The sequence below is a fragment of the Cricetulus griseus genome, chromosome 8, assembly GCF_003668045.3.
Source record: "Cricetulus griseus strain 17A/GY chromosome 8, alternate assembly CriGri-PICRH-1.0, whole genome shotgun sequence".
NCBI lineage: Eukaryota > Metazoa > Chordata > Mammalia > Rodentia > Cricetidae > Cricetulus > Cricetulus griseus.
Genome location: NC_048601.1, coordinates 12,282,690 through 12,305,666, shown reverse-complemented (window position 1 = coordinate 12,305,666; position 22,977 = coordinate 12,282,690). Strand labels below are relative to the sequence as shown.

Below are 22,977 nucleotides of genomic sequence, written 5' to 3'. Positions count from 1 at the left end.
TTTGGTTCCTTTGAAAAGTAACGGCAACTATACTGAGTACAAATTGCAAGTAAGGCAAAGGATGCCAAAGGAAGCCACTGAAGAGATGGAAGGTGCAGCCTCTCAGAGCAAGGAATACAAATTGACTGGGACAAATTGCCTTTCCCATGGGTTGCCTGGGGTTGGGCACTCTCTGCTGCCATCGTGGTCACTTTGAAGGGAGCCTGAGTACAAACATGGAACCTTAGAATCAGCCATGGGAAAGTGAGCCATGGAAATGCTACAGCCATCTATGAGAACAAATCCCTCATTTTACTTTATTTCATACAAGTGTTTACTTGCATGTATGTATCTGCATTACACACGTGCCTGGTACCTGCAGAGGCCAGAAGAGGGCACAAGACCCCTGGGACTGGAGCTAGAGATGGTTGTGAACCTCCAGGTGGGCACTGGGAACTCAGGTCTTTTGCAAGAGCGGCAAATGCTCCTAACCCTAAATCTCTCCAGTCCCTAAATCTTTCATTTTTATATAGATAAGAAAATAAAGGACTGAAAAGGAAGCAAGAAGTTCTGATGATCCCATTGGACAGTGATGGGGAATGTACTGTGTATGTTCACCTTATTGATTTTTGAATAAAATACTGTTTGGCCAATGAGACAGCAAGTTAGACAGGACTAGGAGTCAAAGAGGATTCTGGGAAATGTAGTAGAGAAGTGGTGTTCCAGGCAGGAAATGACATAGCAAGGAGACTCATATTTAAGCAAGAAGAAACAGGAAGCGTCCCTTTTCCCCTTCGCCTCCTCCAGGGGTGGGATGAGAGCCACCAGCAAGAGAGGGTGCCAGCGGAAGACATCCTCTATAAGATAAGTCTTATAAAATATATAGGTTTATGATAATTAAGACTAAGCTAACAGATGAGAATCCTAGTCATTGGCCAAGCAGCTTTGTACCTAATATGCCTCTGTATTATTTTGTCCATCCACACGGAGGGCAGAACTCAGGCAGCTGTCGGAGACCACCCATGGGGCGGTAGGGCTCGGGAGGCTTTTGGCGGAAAGATTTATTGTAACAGGACAGAGCTGTTACTAAAACTGAGCAACACCAATTCTGGGCACTGTGAGCCTTCTGAGACCCAGACCCTGGGTGTTCTCAGGTGGAGAAGATTTGGAGGTGAGAATAACAATTACAGAATGCCTGTGAATCCCACTGGAAACCCATGCCTATCAGCCAGGTAGCCAAAGTATTATCTTTTTCAACTAGGCATTACTCTCCAGGCAAGCAATTCTGCATAATATAATAAGGTTATGTGGCTCAGGGAACACCTACCCTCTTTGACATAGAGGTGTATGTGGGGGAGGCGGTTTCTAGTGTATTCTCAGAGTGTTCTTCCAGCCTGTGTGTAGGAGCTGAATAGTCATTCATGGTTCTGATTAGGTTTTTTTCTAGATTTCAGGACCAAGTGAGGCATGTGTGTGTCCTCTATCTCTTTGCCCAGGCTAATAGAGAAGAAACTACGGAAACTACTTTTTTTTTTTTTTTTAATTTGGAAAACAGTCTTTAGTATGGGAGGGGATGGATCTAGGAAGGGTTGAGAGAGGAGTAACCCGGCCAAGCCACATTACTGTGTAGTCCAGCATGGATGTCACAGGTAAATGATGGTTTCTTTTCTGCAACACTGGCCTCAGTTTCCATGGTTTTACTAGAGCTTCTCCTTACATTGAAGTAACAGCTCTCCACACATGAATGGGAAGAGACCATTATTTCTTGCTTGTACAAAGCCATGGGCCTTATTCAGATGACAGTGTTTGGAAAACATTAAGCTATCTTGGGATTTCTATATTAGTGTCCTCTTTCTTCTGTCCTGACTATGCCATAGCATCACAAAGAAGAGGCTGATGTTGGCTCGTGGATACCTGGGAGGTCAGACACCTAATGAGTGTTACCCACCTCCTCTCTGCTATAGCTTCTACCTGTAACTTGGAGTTCTCTTGCAATATAAAGAAGAAAAGCAAAGAAACTAATGCTTAATGCCCGGAAGCACCATGGTTCATACACTGCACAGGCAGGCTTGAGTTTCTGTTTCGAGACTGAGGGCAGACAGGCAGCGACTTGCCTGATGACTGTAGGCTGTGAGCTTAGCAAGGTGTTAGAACTCACAGCCATCTGTTCAGTCCACGATTCAGAGTGAAATCAGAAGGGGGTTCAGCAGGGCACAAACATCTCCAACCCCAATAATCTGTCCACGGGTCTATAAAAGAAAGTCCTGTCCAGTGGAGTTCCAAACAAATGCAAGGCCAGACGAAATCCAGGGCAAAACCAGCCACAGTGAGAGAGGCAGGAATGCTCGTGGTTTCAGCCAGAAACCAAGGAGCCTTGGCTGTGGAACCACGGGAAGCCACACCTGCAGGAAGCTCGACTTACCGTGGGAGCAGCATGAAGTTAAGGCGGTCAGCCCTGTCCCTCTCTGCCTTGTACAGCTGGGTCCTTTCCTCCACCAGGTGTTCCAGGTTTCGAGAATACAGCTGTAGACGTCGGATCAAGGTGTCCATGTAAGATTCATTTTTTTGGTCATGAAAGAGGCTGCAGGTGGTAACAGACAAAGAGCTCTTACATATATCAGGGAAGGGGCAGGTGGGGTTCTCACCGTGTTGTGTATTATGATAATGCTTACACATGTGAAGGCATGGGGGAAAGTTCTGAGACGCCATATCATTGACAAGTCCCCACTTCTGTCCCCAGGAGGAGGTGGCTTGCTGGCGCACGCGCGTGTGTGTGTGTGTGTGTGTGTGTGTGTGTGTGTGTGTGCGCGTGTGCGTGAGTGCTATGGTATGGGTTTAGAGGAAGTCAGAGGGCAACTTGTTTTTTTCTGGGGATTGAATTCAAGTGGCTAGTCTTGTGTGGCAAGAATCTTCAAATGTTCTGCTGTCTCAACAGTTCCAAAGAGATTTTTTTTTTTTTTTTTTTTTTTTTGACAAGCTCCCAAGGGATTTTTTTTTTTTCTTTTGTTTTTTTTCGAGACAGGATTTCTGTGTCCTGGAACTCGCTCTATAGGCCAAGCTCACCTTGAATTCACAGAGATCCACCTGAGTGCTGGGATCAAGGCGTGTGCCACCACTGCCCTGCCCCCAAGGGATTCTTACTTGACCCCACCAGTAGAGGTTAGTTGAGCATAACGGGACCAGGAGCATGTACAAAGACTAATGATAGATTGCTTAATCCCCTGTGAATAGATTCAATTAAAAGTTTAACCTGCCTCGACTGAATCTTTATCACCTGGGGAATATTACAGCTTCCAATGCTGGTTACACCCGAGACCAGGTTCCCCCTGGAGTGCTAGGTTACACCTGAGACCAGTTACATCAAATGATCTAGGGGAGAAGCCAGGTGTCACTGTTTCCTAAGGCTCCTCCGGGGATTTCACATGTGTAGCCACGTGAGGAAAACCCAGTCAAGGCTAAAGACTAGGGAGGGGCCCTGCATCTCCACGAGGGTCCGTGTCACTGATACTGCACAGCCTGTCCTCTGACACTGAGGTGACAGCTGAGGGAAAGAGTGAAAACGCAGGGATTTAATACGTTGTTATTCCCCGCTCTATTCAAACAGTGGACAGTACTGTCAATCAGACCACGGTCACAATTAACTTCAGCTCCCACCCCAGCCTTGGATTTCCACCTCAGAAGGTATCTGAATCTTTGCACCTAGGATACCTCCAGGGAGTCAGAGATGGAAGGAATAATAGAAACCATCCAGCTCACTCCGATTTTATGAATGAGTAAGTTGGTAGCCTGTACGGACGGTGTTTTACCCTCTGTCCCCCAGCTAGCCATCATCGAGTCCTCCCATGGAAACTCCTAGCTCTCTTCTCCCATCTGCACTGAGTTAACCGAAAACACAAGGCACCATATGGTGATATATGGTTTAGGATCTAATAAAGCTTGCTAGGAGATCAGAATGCAAAGCTAGCCACAGACTTAGAGGCCAGCCAGTGGTGGTACACACCTTTAATCCCAGGACTCAGGAGACAGAGGCGGATGGATCTCTGAGTCCAAGACCACCCTGGGCTACACTAGAGTGAATCAGTCTAAAAAGAGAAACAGAACTCACACAAAGGCAATCTCAATACTTGGGACCCCATGCCTTTAATCCCAGTACTAGAGGGGTATATAAGACAGGAGCTGGCGTTCAGTCTCCAGCCATGATGAGAATTCTTGGAGACAGGATTGCCCGTTTAGTCTGAGGTAGAGGTAAGAGCTAGTGGCTGGCTGCTTTGCTTTCCTGATCTTCAGCTTGAACCCCAATATCTGTCTCCTGGGTTTTTATTATCTCTAGTACAGCACCCAGAACACAATATCACTGGATAACAGGTACAACCCCCCACTTTGACTTTGAACGTTGTTCTGATTCAGAAACGCAAATCTAAAGTGTCTAGGGCCAAAGCTGGTGATTTTGGAGATGTTTAAACTTGCCCACCTTGGGGTCTGGAGAGACAGCTCAGTAAGGGCCTGTTCTGGTTTTCCAGAGGACCGAATTCATCTCCCAGCACCCTGTCAGGTGGCTCACAGCCTCCTGCAATCCTAGTACAGTCTCAGGGAATCCGAAGACTTTATTGTCCTTGGGCGCCTACACACATGTGCACAAACCCACATATGCACAAATAATTAAAAATGAAAACTAGATCTTAAAAATTCTAAGAACTTGCTAATATTAAGAATTACCCATTTGGGCCAGGGCGGTGGTGATGCATACTCTTAATCCCAGCACTTGGGAGGCAGAGGCAGGCTGATCTCTGGGAGTCTGAGGCCAGTGTGGTCTACAGAGCGAGTTCCAGTACAGGCTCCAGATCTACACAGAGAAACCCTGTCTCGAACAACAACAACAAAAATTACCCATCTGGGCTTGGAGAGACAGGTAAGCAATTAACACTGGGTAATTAAGAGGGCCTGGGTTTGATTCCCAGCATCTTTGTGGCAGCTCACAACTGCCTGTAACCTCAGTCCCAGGGCCAGATGCCTTTTCTCACCTCTATGAGTACTGCATGCCCGTGGCACACAGAACACCCATACATATAAAATAAATAGATTTTAAAAAGAATTGCCCAGGAGCTTTATAGAATCTCAGGACCCAGGTTAGACTTACAGAAGGGTCTGGAAATTATATGCTTACATTTTTTTCATACAATATAGTTTGAGCATGTTTTCCCCTCCCTTAACTCCTCCCAGGTCCTCTCCATTTGACCACGCACCCCAACTTTTATGTTCCCTTGGAAAAGATTTATTTTTGACTTCTGTACGTGTGTGCGGTGGAGGAACTGTGCCCCTGAACACACTTGCCTAAGACATCCAGAAGCATCCTATCCCTCGGAGGGGAGTTAAATGTGTTGTGAGCCTCCTGATGTGGGGTTATTGGAACCAAACTTGGGTCCTCTGCAAGAACAGTATGGTTCTTAACTGAGGAGCCCTCTTCTAGACCCCAGAAGCTATTTTTAGTTAAAAAAAAAGTATGCTTGATTATGATTTAGTTTGTCCTTGTGTGTTTAACTTTGTAAGGATGTCCCTGAGAAGTGGTCAGTTTGTCTGTGTGTCTGTCTGTCTCTAATCTCTGAATCATTAGAATTTTATGTGACAGGTGTGTTACAGCCTGAGAATTCACTCCTTGGTGTCACTAAATAGCAGCTATCATTAAGGAATCCAAAACTGGGGACGAAAGGTAAAAATGTCAGCAATACCCGAATATCTTGGCTAGTGTACTCTCGATTTTCTTGAAATCCGGCCTCTTTTCTGGGTCCTCTTCCCAGCAGCTTTTGACGAGTAGATAGACCTGCAAAGAAGAAGCCAGTGGCTTAGCTCGGGGATGTTAAACTCCAGGATCAAGTCTCACAGTTCTCTTCCATGATGGGCGTGATCAAGGCAGGGGATATCTCACCAGGACCTACCATGAGGACCAGTCTATAGCTCTGTCCTTTCATGGTCTGGACCCCCCTCCCAACTCCCCCCCTACACTGAACACACACAATATCATACAATGTAACTGGTTTTTCATGGGAGTTGTTGTATGTTGTGGGATCATAAGTAATGCAGAGGCGATTTAAAGCATAAAGGAAGTTGTGTGTAGGTTGTCTGTCTGCATCTGTTCCTTCTTAAGACTTTTTCCCTCCTCTCCTGTGCCCTCTCCTTGATTTTATGATGGTCCTCACTCTATAACCCACACTAGCATCAAACTCAAAATCCCCCTGCCCCAGACTCCTCAGTGCTGGGATTCCAGGCATGAGTCTCCATGCCTGGCTTTTGAAAGTCTTCTTGAAGGACTATTTAATGTTTCTCTATGTTTTCTAAGTGAGGCATGTTACTTTTTTTGTGTTTGGTTTTCATTTGTTTTGTTTTGGTTTGGTTTTGACACAAGGGTTCATGCAGCCCAGGTTGGCCTCTAACTCATTTACTCTGTAGTTGAGGATGACCTTGAACTCCTGATTGTCCTGCCTCTACCACTCAAAGTGCAGGAATTACAGGCATGTGCCAACACACCAGGCTTAGTAAATTTTAAAACCAAATACCCTCCAATTCTTTTAGCTTAGAAAATATTATTCCTAGCTATTAAATCAGTTGTATCTGAATATTAACTCCTTATCTGCACAGATGAGAGTTTGTTGTTGTTGTTGTTTATGTTTGAGGCACAGTCTCCTGTATCCCAGGCTAGACCCCAATACCTGATATTCCTCCCTCTACCAAAGTGCTAGGATTGTAGACGTGTACATCCATACCTGGCTCATATGTCTTTTTAAATCAATAGAGTTACTTATAACCCTAATACATACATCATGTATAACCTTGCTTTCAAAAATGCAGACTATGGTGTGTGCTTTAATTGCTAGCTCTTTCCAGAACTGGGGCAGGAATAGGGCTTGGGGGAGGGGTAAGAACACCTGAACACAGATCTTTGTGTCTTAGGAACGTCACCAAAGAGTAGCCCTTCCTTGTCTGAGAGAGATGATTCCAATGCCCAATGGATAACTTCAGGTGCAGAGAGTACGGAGTCCTGGACATACTTATCATTAGATGGAATTTGTAAGTCATAACAATGACTAATGATAAAGTAAAGCACTTCTAATAATATACGAAATAATATTTGCCAGCACCACTGCAATATACTTGAGGGCCATTGTTAAGAAACAGGGTTACTTGAACTCATCATTCAGCACCTCAACAGTAATCATGGAACCTAGATGCCCACTGAGTGACTAACAGGAGGGGAGCATAAGACAGAGGGATGACTTATGTCTCAGTAGAACAGAGCGAAATGACATGAAATTTTATCATGCTGCACAACTTAAGATTTATAAATGGTTTACTCTGGAATTTTCCATTTAGTAATTTTGGACCTCAGTGATTTCTGGCAACTGAAACCACAAAGAAAAAAAAAACTGTGAACAATGGGGACTATTTGAACTTTGAACTGTGATTAGCTGAAAAATCTTGAGATAGGGCAATGATCCTGGGTTACCTGGGGGGTCCAAATGGATTCACTCACGCTCTTATTGGAAGAAGAGATGAGAACAAGCAAGACAGGGTTGAGGCAAGGATGTGACTAGGGGGCTACAAACCAAGGGGAGCCACCAGGAGCTTGTGGAGGAAGAAGGGGCCGCCTCCAAAGAACCTGGAGGTGGAGTAGAGTTTCTCTATGTGAATACATTCTTGCTGTTTCACCCACACACTTTGTGGTAGACCGTTAGAGTAGACAGATCACTGAATACCAGGAAGACTGACTTACCTCCAGCTCCTTTTCATCTACAGTTTCCAGGAACAGATCTGGGCGGAAAGGTTTTATCTCGTCTGAGTTTTCCACTCTGAAAATCTTCTCTGATTGGATGAGAATAATTACATTACAAGAAGAACCCCAGTGTGGACTGTTGAGCACATCTGAATTGGCTCATCCCTCGATGACTCTTTAGATCAACAGGACTGTGACAGAGCCTCTCTACAGATGTGAGTACAGTGGGAGGAGTCTTCTCCCACTGACAACCCAGGAGTGGCTTCACAGGTAGACAGCTGACTCGTGAATACCTCAGATTTGCTTACACCAGGCTCTCTCTCCCCCATACTCCATACCCTGACTCCCAGATGCTTCAGTCACCTTGACCTCCAACACAGTCATGAGTTAGTGCATGAGTTAGTGTTCAGAGAGTGAAGACTGGATGAATGGAGCCAGGGCTTTCCTTCAGTGAGAACGTGACAGAAAACTAAGCAGTGCTCCCAATGAGAATGAAGTGTGTGTGCCGTCTCACTAGTGTGTGCTAGTCTAGCTGGTAACTAGGTATCGTCCCTTCTGTGATCTCACTAGTGTCTGCTAGTCCAGCTGGTAAGAAGGTACCTTCCCTTTTGTGATTAGGAGGAGTGCTAGAAAGATGCTTTTATTTGTTGGCGTTTTTTTGAGATAGAGTCTCATACAGACCAGGCTGGTTTTAAAGTGGTTAGGAACTCCTGATTCTCCTGCCTCCATGTGTGATGGCAGATGCCCTTCTGTATGCTGTGAATATATGTTTCTCTTATTGGTTGATGAATAAAGCTGTTTCTGCCAATGGACAGGCAGGATGTAGCCAGGCTGGAAGTACAGGCAGGGCTACCAGACTAGGAGAAAGCTGGGAAGAGGAACACAGGAGTGGGTTGCCAGGGAGACACCATGTAGCCTCCAGGAAGATAGGATGCCTGGGCATTCTCTGGTAAGCCAAGACCACACGGAGATACACAGACTAATAGAAATGGGTTAATATTTAAGAGAGAGCTAACCAATAAGAAGCCTTAGCCAATGACCAAACAGTTTATAATTAATATAAGCCTCCGTGTGTTTATTTGGGGCTAAATGGCGCAGGACTGAGCAGGACAGAAACTTCCATCTACACATGTGGTGGTTTGAAAGATAATGGCCCCCAAAGGGAGCAGCGCTATTAGGAGGCGTGGTCTTGTTGATGGAAGTGTGTCACTGTGGGGGCGGGCTTTGAGGCCTCTTTGTTCAAGCTTCCCTCACTGTGACTGTCAGTTAACTTCCTGTTGCCTGCAAGATGTAGGACTCTCAGCTACTGTCTGCCTGCATGTCTCCATGCTCCTGGTCATTGTGATAGTGGACTGAACCTCTGAAACTGTAAGCAAGCCACCCAATGAAATGTTTTCTTTATAAGAGTCATGTTATCTCATCACAGCAATAGAAAACCCTCACTAAGACACTCCTAAGACCTGTTAGGATCACAGGTGTGGACCACCACAGCTAGCAAGTGAAGGGATATCCTTTAATACTGATATGCCATGTGCGTGATAACGGCATCTGGGTGAGCTCCTTAACACTGAGCCTTTGCAATCCTCATAGAATGTGCAACTCAGAGGAGTCACTCCCTTAGCAGATGAGAAGCCTGGGATGTGGGGCCAGAGATCTGCTGGCCAGTGAGCCCAGAAGGCTTGTGCTTGGCCATGAAAGAGGTCTGACTCACCGTTCTGGTCCCGGCAGCTCTGTGTGTAGAAAGTTTCCTTGCGAAGGATAATCTCCTGGGCGATGATCCCGAAGCTGTACACATCTCCTTTCTGAGAGACGCTGGCTTGACGCAGATGCTCGGGAGCGGTCCACAGGTCTGTGTGTGAGACATCAACGGGGGGGGGGGGGGGGAGGTGGCTTTACTTAGGTGGAAAGTTTAGGTACAGACATCCACGAACATCAGCTCCTGCTGAGGAGGGTGGGATGTGTCTCATCTGATTTAAGTCTTGTTTCTTTGCTTTATGAACCAACATGACACCCAACAGTCTTTAACAAGAACTCATTAGGGCACAGGAGGATGGCCCAGTGGGCAAAGAGCTTGTGTAAACATGAGGGCCTGAGTTTGGATGCCCCAGTGGCTGGGTGTGGTGGCTGCCTGCCATTCCAGTGTTCAGAATGTGGAGCCAGATTCCCCAGGGCGAGCTGGCTAGTCAGAATGGCCGTATCTACAAGGTCAGGGCTTAGATGTGCATGAGACTGACTCAGTAAATAAAGTGAGGAGGGATTGACCGCTCCTGACATAGCCTCGGGCTTCCACTGAGCACACACCTGTATGTGCACCCAAACAATGTCATGTTAAACTTCACGGGACTGTGGAAAGAGAGGCAGAATTATAATTTTTCTTCTATTTAGGAGGATAAAACCCAAAGGATTGTGACACAGACCTTCACTTTTGGAGCTAGGAAGTATGTTGAAACAGTGAGTTCTGGACTCTGGGGCCACTTAGCTGTGACTTCTAATAAAGAATGGAGGAGAAACACCTGCCTTGCCTCATACAACCCATGTATCTTTGTGTTCCTTTTCTGGACACTTCCCCCCCCAATACTGAAAATCGTTTCACAGATTATATGTATAGGTATGAATATGTATCTTGTCGACACAGATACATGAGTGGTGATGTCCACATGGGTGTCCTCCTCTGTATGCTATCTTTATGAGCAAAACTCCAGCCTGTAATCTCTCCCGTGTCTCCTACAAAGGATAAGTTCAATGAGATGGTTCTACGGTTCTTCCCGTCCTAGCTTCCCCAAGTCTGAAAGTTCCTTCCTCAAGCTTTTCACTCATCTCAGGAGACACAGGTGAACACTGAGGACATCATCTGAGGAGGACGCCTGTGGAACTCAAAGAGAGTTCCTTGAGGGGCTGGAGAGATGGCTCGTGGCTAAGAACATTTTGTTCTTCAAGGACCCTGACTTTAGTTCCCAGTGTCCACATGGCAGCTCATAGCCAGCTGTAACTCCAGGTCCAGGGGATCTGAAGCCGTCCTCTGGCCTCTATGTGCACATGGTACACAGACGTTCACACAAGCAAAATAACATTGCCCCCCCCCCATTTTAAAGCATTCATTGACTGACAGGAGGTGCTGCAGAATGAGTCAGAATGTTGCCTGCCTCATCGCTGGTGTAAGTTAGGTAAAAATTTCAAAAAAGGAGAAGAAAAGTGCCAGTAGAAGAGGTGCAGACCTTTTTTTGGAGGTAGGATGGAATTGCACCCAAAATCTGTGATCTTCACCACCATTCGGCTGTCCACCACACAGTTGGTGGACTTCAGCCGCCCATGGACCTCAATCTTACTGGAGTGCAGGTATGACATCCCCTGTAATTTTTCAGATGGTGGGAGAACAAAGAGACATCATATACTTTGGCAGAATGACCATTGGAAAGAAGTGATGTTTGGAATCTATTTCTCTGTATATGTTGCCATGCTAGCCAATTTAAATTCCATGCTGTGAACCTTGCTTTAAAGGCATTGTGAAAACCGTAGTGCTTGCCTATATGCTGGGAGGTATAGTTCCATAACAAAAATAAAAGGGCAGTTGAATGTAAACCCCCGTTGAGTAGCTAGCTGCAAGCTATACAAAGCATAGGGCTTTGTGATTATTTGTGTGTGGGGGGAGGGGCATGGGGGACAGTGGGAAGGTCAGAGGGTCAGCCTCTGGCTGTGTTGCTACTCAGGTCCACACACCTCATTATTTTTTTTTCTTAATTTGTGTTTTTATTTTGTTGTTCTGTATTTGATGCATGTGTGCCACAGCACACGTGAGGAGGTCAGAGAACTACTTTCAGGAGCTACTTCTCTCTTTCTGCTGTGTGTTCTGGGGATTGCACTTATATATATATTGTCAGGCTGTGTGACAAGTGAGTCATCCACTGAGCCATCTGGAAAGCCCCCACCTTGTGCTTCCAGACAATCTCTCACTGGGACCAGAGGTTGCCAATTAGGCCATGCTGATTGGTCAGTGAGCCCGAGGGAATCTGCCTATCTCCTCCTCCCGGGTACCTGATGAGTTTTCCATGGGTTCTGAGAATTGCATTCAGTTCTTGTGTTTGAGAGGCAAGCACTGTACCTAGTGAGACATCTGGTCAACCCTGCCTTTATTGTTTACATGCTTTCACTTACTGTTTATATGGACTGTAGTCTCTAGCTCTCTACTGCTGTGATCTAAAAATACTGATAAGTCAACCTTACATTTGTGATAGAAATTCCACTGTGCATGACACCCAGCAGCCTGTTACACTATTCCAGGTTCGTGAATGTTTTTGTGTACATGTCTCTTACCTTAGCAACATCATATAAAACAGAGATCTTGAACTCCCAATCCATGAATGTGCCATCAGGGTAGGAAATCGTGTCATTTAACACTTCCTGAGTAGGAGAGAAAACACACACATACAATGACGAAGGAGAAAGACTACAGGGAAAGATGTCGGGGAGAGATTGAGTCAGATAATCCAACCACGAGGCTGTTGAGTCAGGAACAAACTGGGACACCACCACCATTGGTTTATCATCACACACTATCATGGGCTGTTTGACAGAGCTACACTCTGAGAAGTATGTTAGACGATTTTGTTATGTGACTGTCATGGTGTCCTCACACAAACCTAGGGCCTAGGACCTTCCAAGTCCAGGCTATGGGGCACAAAGCCTGTAGATCATTGACATGCTTAGTGCAGAATGGTATTCTCTCCCACACTCGGACACAGGCACAGGCACAGACACAGCCAAACACACACACACACAAACACACACACACTCTGCCTCTTTGTCTATCTCTATCTGTCTTTCTCTCTCTCCCCAGTCTTGCTCCAAGGGTCACGAGGAACAAAACAACACAAGGATAAATCAAATACCATGAAAATGACTCAGGGGTTTTAAACAGGAGAATTTCTACCAGTTTGAGGTCAGCCTGGGCTCTGTAGTGAGACCCTCTCTCAAGAAAGAAAAAAGAAAAGGAAGGAGTTGAGGGAGGGAGAGAGGAAGGAAAAAGACAGATGTATTGTGTTGCTGGCTGACAGCATGCTGTTCTTCATCAAGTTTTTGTTTTGTTTTTAAATAAATGGAAGTATATACTAAAATAACACTGCAGGACAGTAACCAAAATAACAATAAAGCAACAGTACAGTAAATACATAAATCAGGAACACAGCCACTGATTGTCATTATCAGACATGCACTGTACTTGGGAGGTGGAGGCAGCAGGACCAGAATTTCAAAGGCAGACTGGGCTACATATTAGTTGGATGTCAGCCTGGGCTTGGAGACTGTCTCAAAACCTCCACACAAACAAAACAGGCATTTGGTGGATTTCCCCACCAGGTAGGGAAGAAAGATGAGAAGATGCTGCCTGGAGACTGGCCTTGGGGAGCCTGTCCTGCCTGCTCCATCTCACGAAGACCAGCCGAATGTATTTGTTTTGTATGTTTTTAAACACTTTGCTTTTGAGGCAGGGTCTCCCTTGGTAGTCCACAAGACCTGAAGCATCCCGCTTATCTGGCACACACAGCACGGAGGTGGAACTCCCTATGCTGCTCAAGTTGTGATTCTCCTCATCTGCCTCGGGAGAGTTGGGATTACAGGTGTGCCACCTCGCCCAGCTGCACCAGTGTTTTTTAAGCAGGAATTGCTGCTGGGAATTCCTTCCTTAGGCTCCTGCCTCTACTCAATGTTAATTACTTCAATTGACTTAATTGCTCTGGGTTTTAAGTCAGCTACAATCTCTGTCCCTAAGGGAGCTCTTGGCTTTCCTAGGAATTGGAGGCAGGAGGCCTTGAACTAACCTAACATTGCAGTGGTTGCTATAAAGATGCAGGGTTTTGTTAAACCAGTAAGCAACTGTTTGCAGTATAACCTGGAGGAGAACAACTGTTTCTTGTTCTAGGAAAAAGCCTGGTCAGAGTCTTGGTTTAATTTGGGTGTGGTGCCAATCATTTCTCAGGAGGTTCTTGAGTTATTAGTCTTTTCAGATGAGGCTGTGGGGGCAGGAGGGGTTTTGAGGAGCTGGGCTGAGGTAACTCTCTCCTTTCTCCCTTTGGTTCATCTCTTGCCCACCCTAGCCTGCTGTCCTCTGCCAGCATGCACTGTTGGGCAGGACTCTGTTTCAAATAAAAAAAGAATACATGTATTGAAGGGCCCAGGAATATAAAAAAAAAATGGTACACTTATAGCCTGTGTACATATTTCTGATTGTTGTAGGGCTGATAGTCATTTTGACCCCTTGCCCTGCATTCTCCCAGGCAAAGGAAAGGCGATTTAAACAAACCCGTGACTATGTAAACATTTTGAACTACCCTGTAACCAGAAGTTGAAAATCCCAGAATCCCCTTCAATCTCAAATGTGCCTGGAGAGACACCAAGGCACCTGGAATGCTAATCCCAATATGTACTCCCTGCCCTGTTTATAAACTTTGGCTATAAAAAAGGAGCTTGCAGCCCTTTCTAGGGATAACAGAGTCAAATTATTCTCTGCAGTCCTAACTAGTTAGAAGTTGTGGTCCCTCCTATCCCTGTCTTGCTGTTTTTGAATAAAGTCGCTTCTGGTTAATAGACTTTGGTAGTCTGTTTCTATTATTTGTACAATTCCTGGACCCAGCAGTATCTTTCATAAAGTGTGAACAGAATTTTAAAAAATATCCAAAGATAGAAAAGAAAACCACCGCTGGCTGCATGGCCTGACCTATTCTCATTTAGGGATTTCCCTACTATTCTTTAATGTATATTCTCATAAAGCACTCACCCCTGATCTAGAAAGTCAGATACGAAGGCTCAAGAGCCACTTCCGGTGCTATTTTAATAGTTCCAGCTGTTAAAGGCTGGGAAGGGTTATTATTATTGTATTCATTTTCTCAGTATATCAATTAAAGTTGTCACTTTCAGGTCCATTAACATGACCTGAAGGATGAGGGGCTGGTAGACTGGGTAAACCACTTGCATGCAAGCGTGAGGATGAGAGTTCAGATGCGATGCCTAGTAACTGCATAGACGGCAGGCAGCCACAGGGACCTGTTGTAATCCCAGCGCAGGGGAGGCTGACTCAGCCTGGAGCTCGCTGCCTAGCTGGCCTGTTGAAATCCATGGATTCTGGTTCAAGTGAGAGACCCTGCCTCAGTATATAAGGTGGGGATCGATCAAGGAAGACTCTTGATATCAGCCTCTGACCTCCACAATACACACACCACACACACACACACCACAACACACACATAGCACTCATGTCACACATACAACACATACACAATACACACACAACACATATACACACACAACAACATACACACACACACCACACACATCACGAGATCATATCACATACACAATTTGTATAATACATTATCTTAATTTTACTACACGTAGAACTGACCAAGTTCTATTGCTTGTGTCTTGTTCTGTATCCAACTAGTTTAACAATACAGCCCAATTTAACATTACAGCATGTCATTGATATTTCCCTGCGTATGTTCACAACTATGGTTTGGTTGTAGTCAGTTGTACAGTCAGTCTTACACTAGCCTCCTTAAGTGGTCAATGAGTCTGGAGGCTGTTAGCTTTTGTTTAACTTTCAAGCAGTATTTGCACAGACAACAGGAATTAGCAGTCGGGTTTAGAAGAGTTAAGCTGACAGTCTTTCTGTGGGAATTGCAATTTAGTCCTTTCTTGTTGGTGCGATGATGTGATAAAACAGGAGATATGTTTGGTCTTCCTGGGCCTAGTTCCTAGCACCCAGCTTCAAAAACCCCCGTCATTTCCTGACAGAGGAAAAGGGAGGAGGGAAGAGACAGAAGAGCACTGGTGTCCATTGTGATGAGCACTTCTAACAGGACAGTGTGTGCTGCCAATTCTCCAGAGACCTCCACAGCGCACCGGGCCGTTACCTGAGCCGGCCCCTCAGCCCCGCCATTGCCTGCACCCCAGCCCCCTGAGCCCCGCCATTGCCTGCACCCCAGCCCCCTGAGCCCCGCCATTGCCTGCACCCCAGCCCCCTGAGCCCCACCATTGCCTGCACCCATGTCTTCAGTGTGCTCAGTGGCTTGAGGGTCCTAGCTTAATGCTCGCTTCTTCTGGAAACTTGACCCAGCCCCATCCTACTCTTTCCCAGCCGTGGACCTGCTCATCCTGAATAGCAGGGCCTACCCGCCCATGCTGAGTCATCTTCCACACGTGCTGAGAAAGAGTGGGGTGAGACCTGGATGGAGCAGAAGCAGGATTTACAACAGCTCATCTGATGCCATCTGAGCACCTGTGAAGTAATGTAAAACGTGTCTCAAAGCAGCCCCCCCCCCTTGGTTCCTGTGTCTATTCTGCTATCCTGAATATTTCCTGCTTGCTCCTAATGGTGCCATAGGAAGGAGTGACGCAATCTGGTGGCTCTGATCACTACTCCTGACAGCTCTCTGATGTCATTTCATTGAGTACAATTTTTAATTTGTTTTATTTTATGTGTATGAGCTTTTGGCCCGCGCGCGTGTGTGTGTGTGTGTGTGTGTGTGTGTGTGTGTGTGTGTGTGTGTGTGCATCTCATGTGTGCGGGAGCCCATAGAGACCAGAAGGGGGCGTCAGATCCCCTGGAACTGGAGTTACAGGCGTACACCGAGCCATCTCCTGCACTTTTTTTCTTTTCTTTTCTTTTTCATATGGTGGACCACTGAGGCAATAGGAAGTGATGGTGGTTCCTTACCCGGAGGGAGCCTCTCTCACAGTATTCAGTCACCCCAAAGATCCTGGTGTCCAGCTTGACGGTGCCGTAGAACTTGGTCAGGTTGTAGTAGTCCGACTGCAGCAACTAGGAGAGAAGGCGACTAGGCTGTTTACAAAGCAAAGCCGAGGGGCTGGGGGTGGGGATTGGGACCAGCAGGTGGGAGGGGTAGGGAGTGGGGGAGTGAACTGGCCACTAGGCTGGTCACACAGCAAAGCGGCAGGGAGCAGGTGAGGGTGGAGGGTGCCAGGGTGGAGATTTATGCACCAGTGAAACCGGCTCCTTTTGGGTTCTTTGGGAAGAAGAGCCCCACGGAACGACTGAAAGCCCGCGTCTCCCTTTCTTTCCCCACTCCACCACACTGAATAACATTCTAAGTACTTTCACATAAAACCAGGGCTGTGTGGCAGGGCACGCCAGGCCTCACTCTAAGCTTCCCATTGCAGACGGTCAACAAGAAGGCAAGCCACCCTTTGCTTGCCTGCGGGTTCTCTGTGGGCAGTGGCGCCGCCGGGGACCTCAGTGTCTGGGGAAATGGGATGCAGCTTTACCTTGTTCAGTTCGATCTTCTGCTTCTCCGTGAAGTTGCCATCGCTGTGCTTGAGGTCCTTCAGAATCACTTTCTGCCGAGATCAATTGCGGAAAAGGGGGGATTGATGTAGCGTGAGTCTTTCCGGACAATCTTCAACCAACCGAGCCACAGGCAGCACGGTGCAGTTCCTGAGGTGCTTATCGCAGAAGTTCGAGCGCAGGCCCCAGGGCTTGGCTAAGGCTTCCGGCTCTGGCGCCCGGTAACAGGGATGTAGTGGGCTGGGACTTGAACATTCCATGTAGAATGACCAGGGGAAATGGAAGGGAGGAAGGAAGGGAGGGGGAGGAGAAAACGAGGAGAAGAAGCGGGAAGGAAAGAGAACAGGAAGGAAAAACGAGGAAGGAAGGAAACGAGGAATCCCTGATAGGGGATTCTTGAGAATGAACCAAAGTATAAGGGCTTCCCTGAGCGAACCCAACCTCACGGTTCCTCTTCCTGCCTGTTCTCCACTTCTCACAAGAGTGTTTCTTTTGTTCTTCCACGTCCCCAGAGCTCTGCCTTCCATGCGACACTCTTGCAGCTACCCGGGCACCTCTGCCGTTGCACGGCCAAGGTCAGGGCCCAGGGCAACTGTGTGTCAGAACACCCAGCATACACCGGACAGGGTCCCGGGCAGTGAGGGCTATTCTACCTATCGACAGGGTTCAGGGGAGCAGGGGTGGGGTGGGGTGGGGTGGGGGCTGTGCCAGCCCAAAGGGTTTAGAAGAGTCGGAGGCAGGGACAACGATGGCAACAGTGATGACACTGGACACACTGACAGGATAGTGGGGGGGCTATACTAACTGAGACTCCAGGACAGCGGGTGCCGTGACAGGGATTAGCATACCAACCTTTTTGTCGTATTTACACTGTCGGAGTCTCTGGATTGTATCTCGTCTCCTGTCGTCGTCAATCTGGCAGAGAAAAGAGCAATGCTACAGAACCTCATATCCATCCCTCATCCCTACACTGCCAAAGGCTAAGAGGCTCCCAGGAGGCGTGTCTACTGAGTGCTCCTAGACATGCTGGGCAGGCTCCCTGATGTGCTCCACGGGGGTGGGGGTGGGGTGGGGGTGGGGGTGGGGGTTGTCCTTTGCTCCTTCTGATCACCTCCCTTCCCTCCAAGTGTCTGCCCCCTCATGGCTCTGGGTTTTCTTTCCTCCCTGGCATGGATCTATGAGTGCCCAGAATTCTCTTTGCTTCCTGCCCGTCTGATTTTTCCTCCTGTTGGAAACTTTGGCCTATGTCATCTCCTGCCAGATGCCAAAGGCTCCAAGCATTTTGGAGATGCCGGTACCATGGGATGACCACCAAGAACAGCAGCAGAGGTGGAGTGGAGCAGACCTGAGCTTAGAAGACAAACTTCGTGCTTTAGAGAATGAAGCTAGAGACGGGCCCAAGCCCCTTGGAGGAGTCCAGAAGACTATGAGTGAAGAAGAGACATTGGACATTGAGTTATTTACACTTGAAGTGTGGTTTTGCTTTATTCAGACTGTGACTGTGCCCTGGTTCTTCCTTCTTGAAGTAAGAAAGTAATTAATTGTTCTTGATTTTACAGGAGCCCACAGTAGAGAGACGTTAAACTTAAAAAGAGAGAGAAAGATTTTGGGATTTTATAGACACTGCATATTTTTAAAAAAGACAACGTTTAAAGTGCTTAAAATTTTCAGTTTGTGAAATATTCTGTGTTATGATGTTGGTATCAACATGTGGCCTTAGGGATAACAGGAAAAGAAAGGTTATGGCTTAATAGCGTCGTGTTTGTGTGTCAGCTTGACAACGGCTCAATTGTGCTGGCTGGTTTTATGTCAGCTTGACACAAGCTGTAGTCATTTGAGAAGAGGGAGCCTCGGTCGAGAAAAATGCCCCTATTTTCCCCCCACAGTGCTAGCTGAGTGGTAAAGGAAGCAGAGTTTAGGATAGCAGGAGGCCCTGGACACCATAGCTCTGTGCAAGTCTCATGTTTCCTTTGGGAGAGGGCAGCTCTCGTGTTCTGCAAAGGGCATTTGGGATTATGAGGCTAAAGTCACCTTCTGGGAAGGCTGGCCCCTCCTGTGCAAGTGCCTGTGCATTTCCCACCTGTAGGCAGGACTGCAGGACATTTCCTTCATCAGTGGTTGACAGGGAAGGCCAGTGGTCCTGGGTTGTATAAGAAGTCAGGTTGTAATAAGGTATGGAGAGCAAGCCAGTAAGCAACACTCCTCCACGGCCTCTGCATCAGCTCCTGCCTCCAGGTTCCTGCCCTGCTCGAGTTCCTATCCTGGTTTCCTTCAATGATGGACGATGACATGGAAGCATAGCCAGATGAACCCTTTTCTCCCCAAGTTGCTTGTGGTCATGGTGTTTCGTCATAACAATAGTAACCCTAGCTAGGACAGGTAAATTATCATCCTTGCTAAATGCTTGAGGTTATCCTGAACTGTAACTGAAATGCTTTGATCAACTTCCAAGGGTGACCACTGGTACACCACCTATTAATAAATGCAGAAATGGGCCATGGTCTGGATAGAGAATCCTCACCCAAATATCCAAGTTTTACAATTGATTTTGGGGGAAAGCCCCCAGCATCCACTCCGGGACCTTGGTATGAGCTGTTCAGCACGCACGTGTACAGAAGGAGGTATCCTCTTCCTGAGGTGATTTTTAACCTCAGAGTCTCAAATTGCCTTTGTGTAGCAAAACAGCTGCCCATCCCCCATGGAAACATGAGCTTTGCAAAGAGGCATGGTGTGCAGGGCACCTGCTCAGCCACCCAGCAAACAGCCTCTCTCCTCTCCCTATACACTCTCCCGAACAATCCCACAGGCAGGCACATTTGACTCGATCCCAGGTCCTTGCTGGTCAGGGGCATGTAACTAAGTCTTTTTTTTTTTTTTTTTTTTTTTTTTTTTTTTTTTTTTTTTGAAGAACCTTGGAGCTACAGTAGTAACCCTTGCTTGGTATCCGTAGTTGAGGCTTCCTGTTCCTCCTCTTCCTCTCCTGCTCCCTGACTCTTTCTCTCCTCCTTCTCCTCCTCCCCTTATTTCCTTCTTCTTCATTTTCTTCCTCCTTCTCTCTTCCTTGCAGTTTTCATTTTATAAATGGCTCACTTGAGGGTTAAATGTTGGTAACTATCACCTAAGAATTTAATATGTCCAAAGCTTTTCTTGTGACACTGTGTGAACCAATTCAGTAATTGAAGCCACTAAACTTGGCCTTTGGAAACCCAGTTGCATTAAGGTCATTTACTCTTCACTGTAAAATACTGGACATGGATCTCATTCTGACACTCGCCAGAGGCAGATCAGACTTGGGGAAGGAAGGATGCTGGGGCGTGAAGCAAGTCTAGGCCAAAGGAACATGCCACCCTGTACCGCTGTGAGTAGGTCCAAGTCACCAGAAGGCAGCGAGCAGGAAGTGGAGATGGAATACCTATAAAGTTTGTCACCACTTCCTGTTCTCTCTCTCTCTGCTTCCTGTGTGTGGTGAGATGTGATCACATTGCTGGCAAGGAAGCTCCAAAGCCTAATGTGATTTTACACCTGCCTGTCAGCTCTCACGAACTTTATCTCTGTGCTTTAGTATAGAAATACTGATAATTCTGTGGTATGTGTCAGGAGGCAAGATCTTCAAGTCTACAATTAATTTGGATTCAAACTGTAGACACATTTCTGGAATTCCAGACCTGTTATCTGATGGGCTCAGGAGATGAAACAGAGTAAAATGCACCTGGCATAAAAATTCTCAGTAAGAGCTTATAGACATCTATCTATCTATCTATCTATCTATCTATCTATCTATCTATCTATCATCATCATCTATCTATGTCTGTCTACCATCTATCTGTCTATCATCTATCTATCTATCTATCTATCTATCATCATCATCATCTATCTATGTCTATCTACCATCTATCTGTCTATCATCTATCTATCTATCTATCTATCTATCTATCTATCTATCTATCTATCATCTATCTATCATACCTTACTATATGTGACTCTACACAGCTTCTCAATCCTTTGTCTTTCAGAGTCGTCAGCAGACATGACAATAAAGCTGAATTAGAGGCTCTTTTGGGGGACTTTACATTCCTGGCTGCAGTAAATGTGGGTGAGATGTTCACACTGGCCACCATTTGTACTTCTAGACAAATTTCAGCAGAGGCCTCTTCAGCAATGACCAAAACATGTAACATCTACTTAGCATGAGGAGATGAGTTCCTCATGATGAGGGTGAGAGGAGCCCTCAGGCATTTCTCTTCCAGGTCAGCTGCAAAGAAGACTGGCTCACTGTTGTGGCTTGAAAGTGAAATGCCTCCCATGGGCTCATGTGTTTGAATACCTGGTGCCCAGCTGGTGATATTATTCTGGCATGTTCTAGAACCTTTAAGAGGTGGGAGGAAAGGGGTGGGGCAATCCTTATAGATCCGAAATTCTCAGGTCTGACTGCTCTCTCTTTGCTGACTTATGGGCAAGCCATGCAGCAAGCCACCCCTATCACAGACAGAAGAGGTCCTGAAACCACGAGCCAAAATAATCCTTCCTCCGTTAAGTTGCAAACATCTAAATCTTGGATTCCCAAAAGAACCAAAGCGTCCATGCTTGGCCACACATGCTACCAAAGTTCTCTCAGATACTCGTCAACAGGTAGGGCACGCCTGCCTTACCTTCAGGCTGATATGGTTGGTCTCGTTGGTCTCCAGAGGAAAGATGCTTTCAGAAGGAATATGGGACCATTTTTTCTGTCTGAGTTCATTATCTCTTCTGTATTTTCTGTAAAAGGAAGAGAACCACCAGGAGGTGTTGATAAACATCTGTCTTAGGGTTTCTATTGCTGTGAAGAGACACCATAGCAACTCTTATAGAGGAAAACGTTTAATTGGTGTGGTTTACAGGTCAGAGGTTTAGTTCATTGTTATCATGGTAGGACATGGAGGCATGCAGGCAGGCGAGGTTCTGGAGAAGGAGCTGAGAATTCTACATCTCAATCCAAAGGCAACAGGAAGTGAACTGAGACGCTGGGCGTGGCTTGAGCATATGAGACCTCAAAGCCGCTTCCACAGTGACACACTTCCTCCATCAAGGTTGTACCCACTTCAACAAAGCCACACCTCCTAATAGTACCACTTCCTATTAGCTTATGGAGGCCATTACATTCTAACTACAACATCCATTCTAGTTGGCTCCCAGACAAACTAGGAAAAAGTTAGGACCTTGACCCTGCTGTCAAGGCCAGCAGAGACTGAGGTGTAGCTTCCAACTGCCAAGTGACCTGCTGTGGGCTTTTCTATTCTCTTCATTTCACTCTCCCTAGATCTTCACTCAGCCAGTAATTTGGTATAATAAAGGATGATGAAAATAATGAAAGACAATAAAACCAGAAACAAACAAAACCCTGACAACCTTGAGAGGCAAAAAAATGTAAAATTTGAAACCATTCTTCCACTATATTCCTAAATGCCCCAGTTTCTTTTCATGCCTTGGCTTTTAAACAAGAAGGTTAGGCCATGCCAAGAGGATCGTGCCTGGATCCCAGCACCTTGGAGGTGGAGACAGGCAGATGGGGAGTTCAAGATCAGCTTTGGCTACATAGCAATTTCAAGGCCAGTTTGAGCTATATGAGGTCCTATTTCAGCATTTATCCCAACACACAAAGATAGTTTTCTGATTCCTTCCTTCAGGTACTATACATGATACATTCTTGGATTACAGTGGAGAAACACACTTTCAACTTCACTGATACCATGAAATCCTTTTCCAAAATGATGCACCAATTTTCCCAACCTGAGAACACTCATTTCCAACATTCTTGATCTTGTTAAGCATTTTTAAACATTCGTGATATGTATAAAATGGTGGTTCATTGCTGCTTAATTTTGTTTGTTTGATGTCTATGGAGAGGGTATTTCCAAAAATTCACCAGCTATATTATAGAATCAATAGCATCAAAGAGTTG

General features: G+C 46.2%; 1 protein-coding gene across 1 annotated transcript in view; it reads right to left on the bottom strand.

The window, feature by feature from the left end:
• Gucy2c (guanylate cyclase 2C) overlaps window positions 1–22,977 on the bottom strand; it is a 71,133-nt gene that overhangs the window by 11,151 nt on the left and 37,005 nt on the right. Inside the window, exons 12-21 of the mRNA XM_027429909.2 lie at window positions 21,689–21,794; window positions 17,892–17,954; window positions 17,021–17,092; window positions 16,452–16,556; window positions 12,056–12,142; window positions 10,960–11,092; window positions 9,456–9,593; window positions 7,745–7,833; window positions 5,706–5,797; window positions 2,402–2,560 (exon numbers count right to left, since the gene is read on the bottom strand). Of these exons, the coding sequence (XP_027285710.1) occupies window positions 2,402–2,560; window positions 5,706–5,797; window positions 7,745–7,833; window positions 9,456–9,593; window positions 10,960–11,092; window positions 12,056–12,142; window positions 16,452–16,556; window positions 17,021–17,092; window positions 17,892–17,954; window positions 21,689–21,794 (1,044 nt within the window). The remainder of the gene's footprint in view (window positions 1–2,401; window positions 2,561–5,705; window positions 5,798–7,744; window positions 7,834–9,455; window positions 9,594–10,959; window positions 11,093–12,055; window positions 12,143–16,451; window positions 16,557–17,020; window positions 17,093–17,891; window positions 17,955–21,688; window positions 21,795–22,977) is intronic.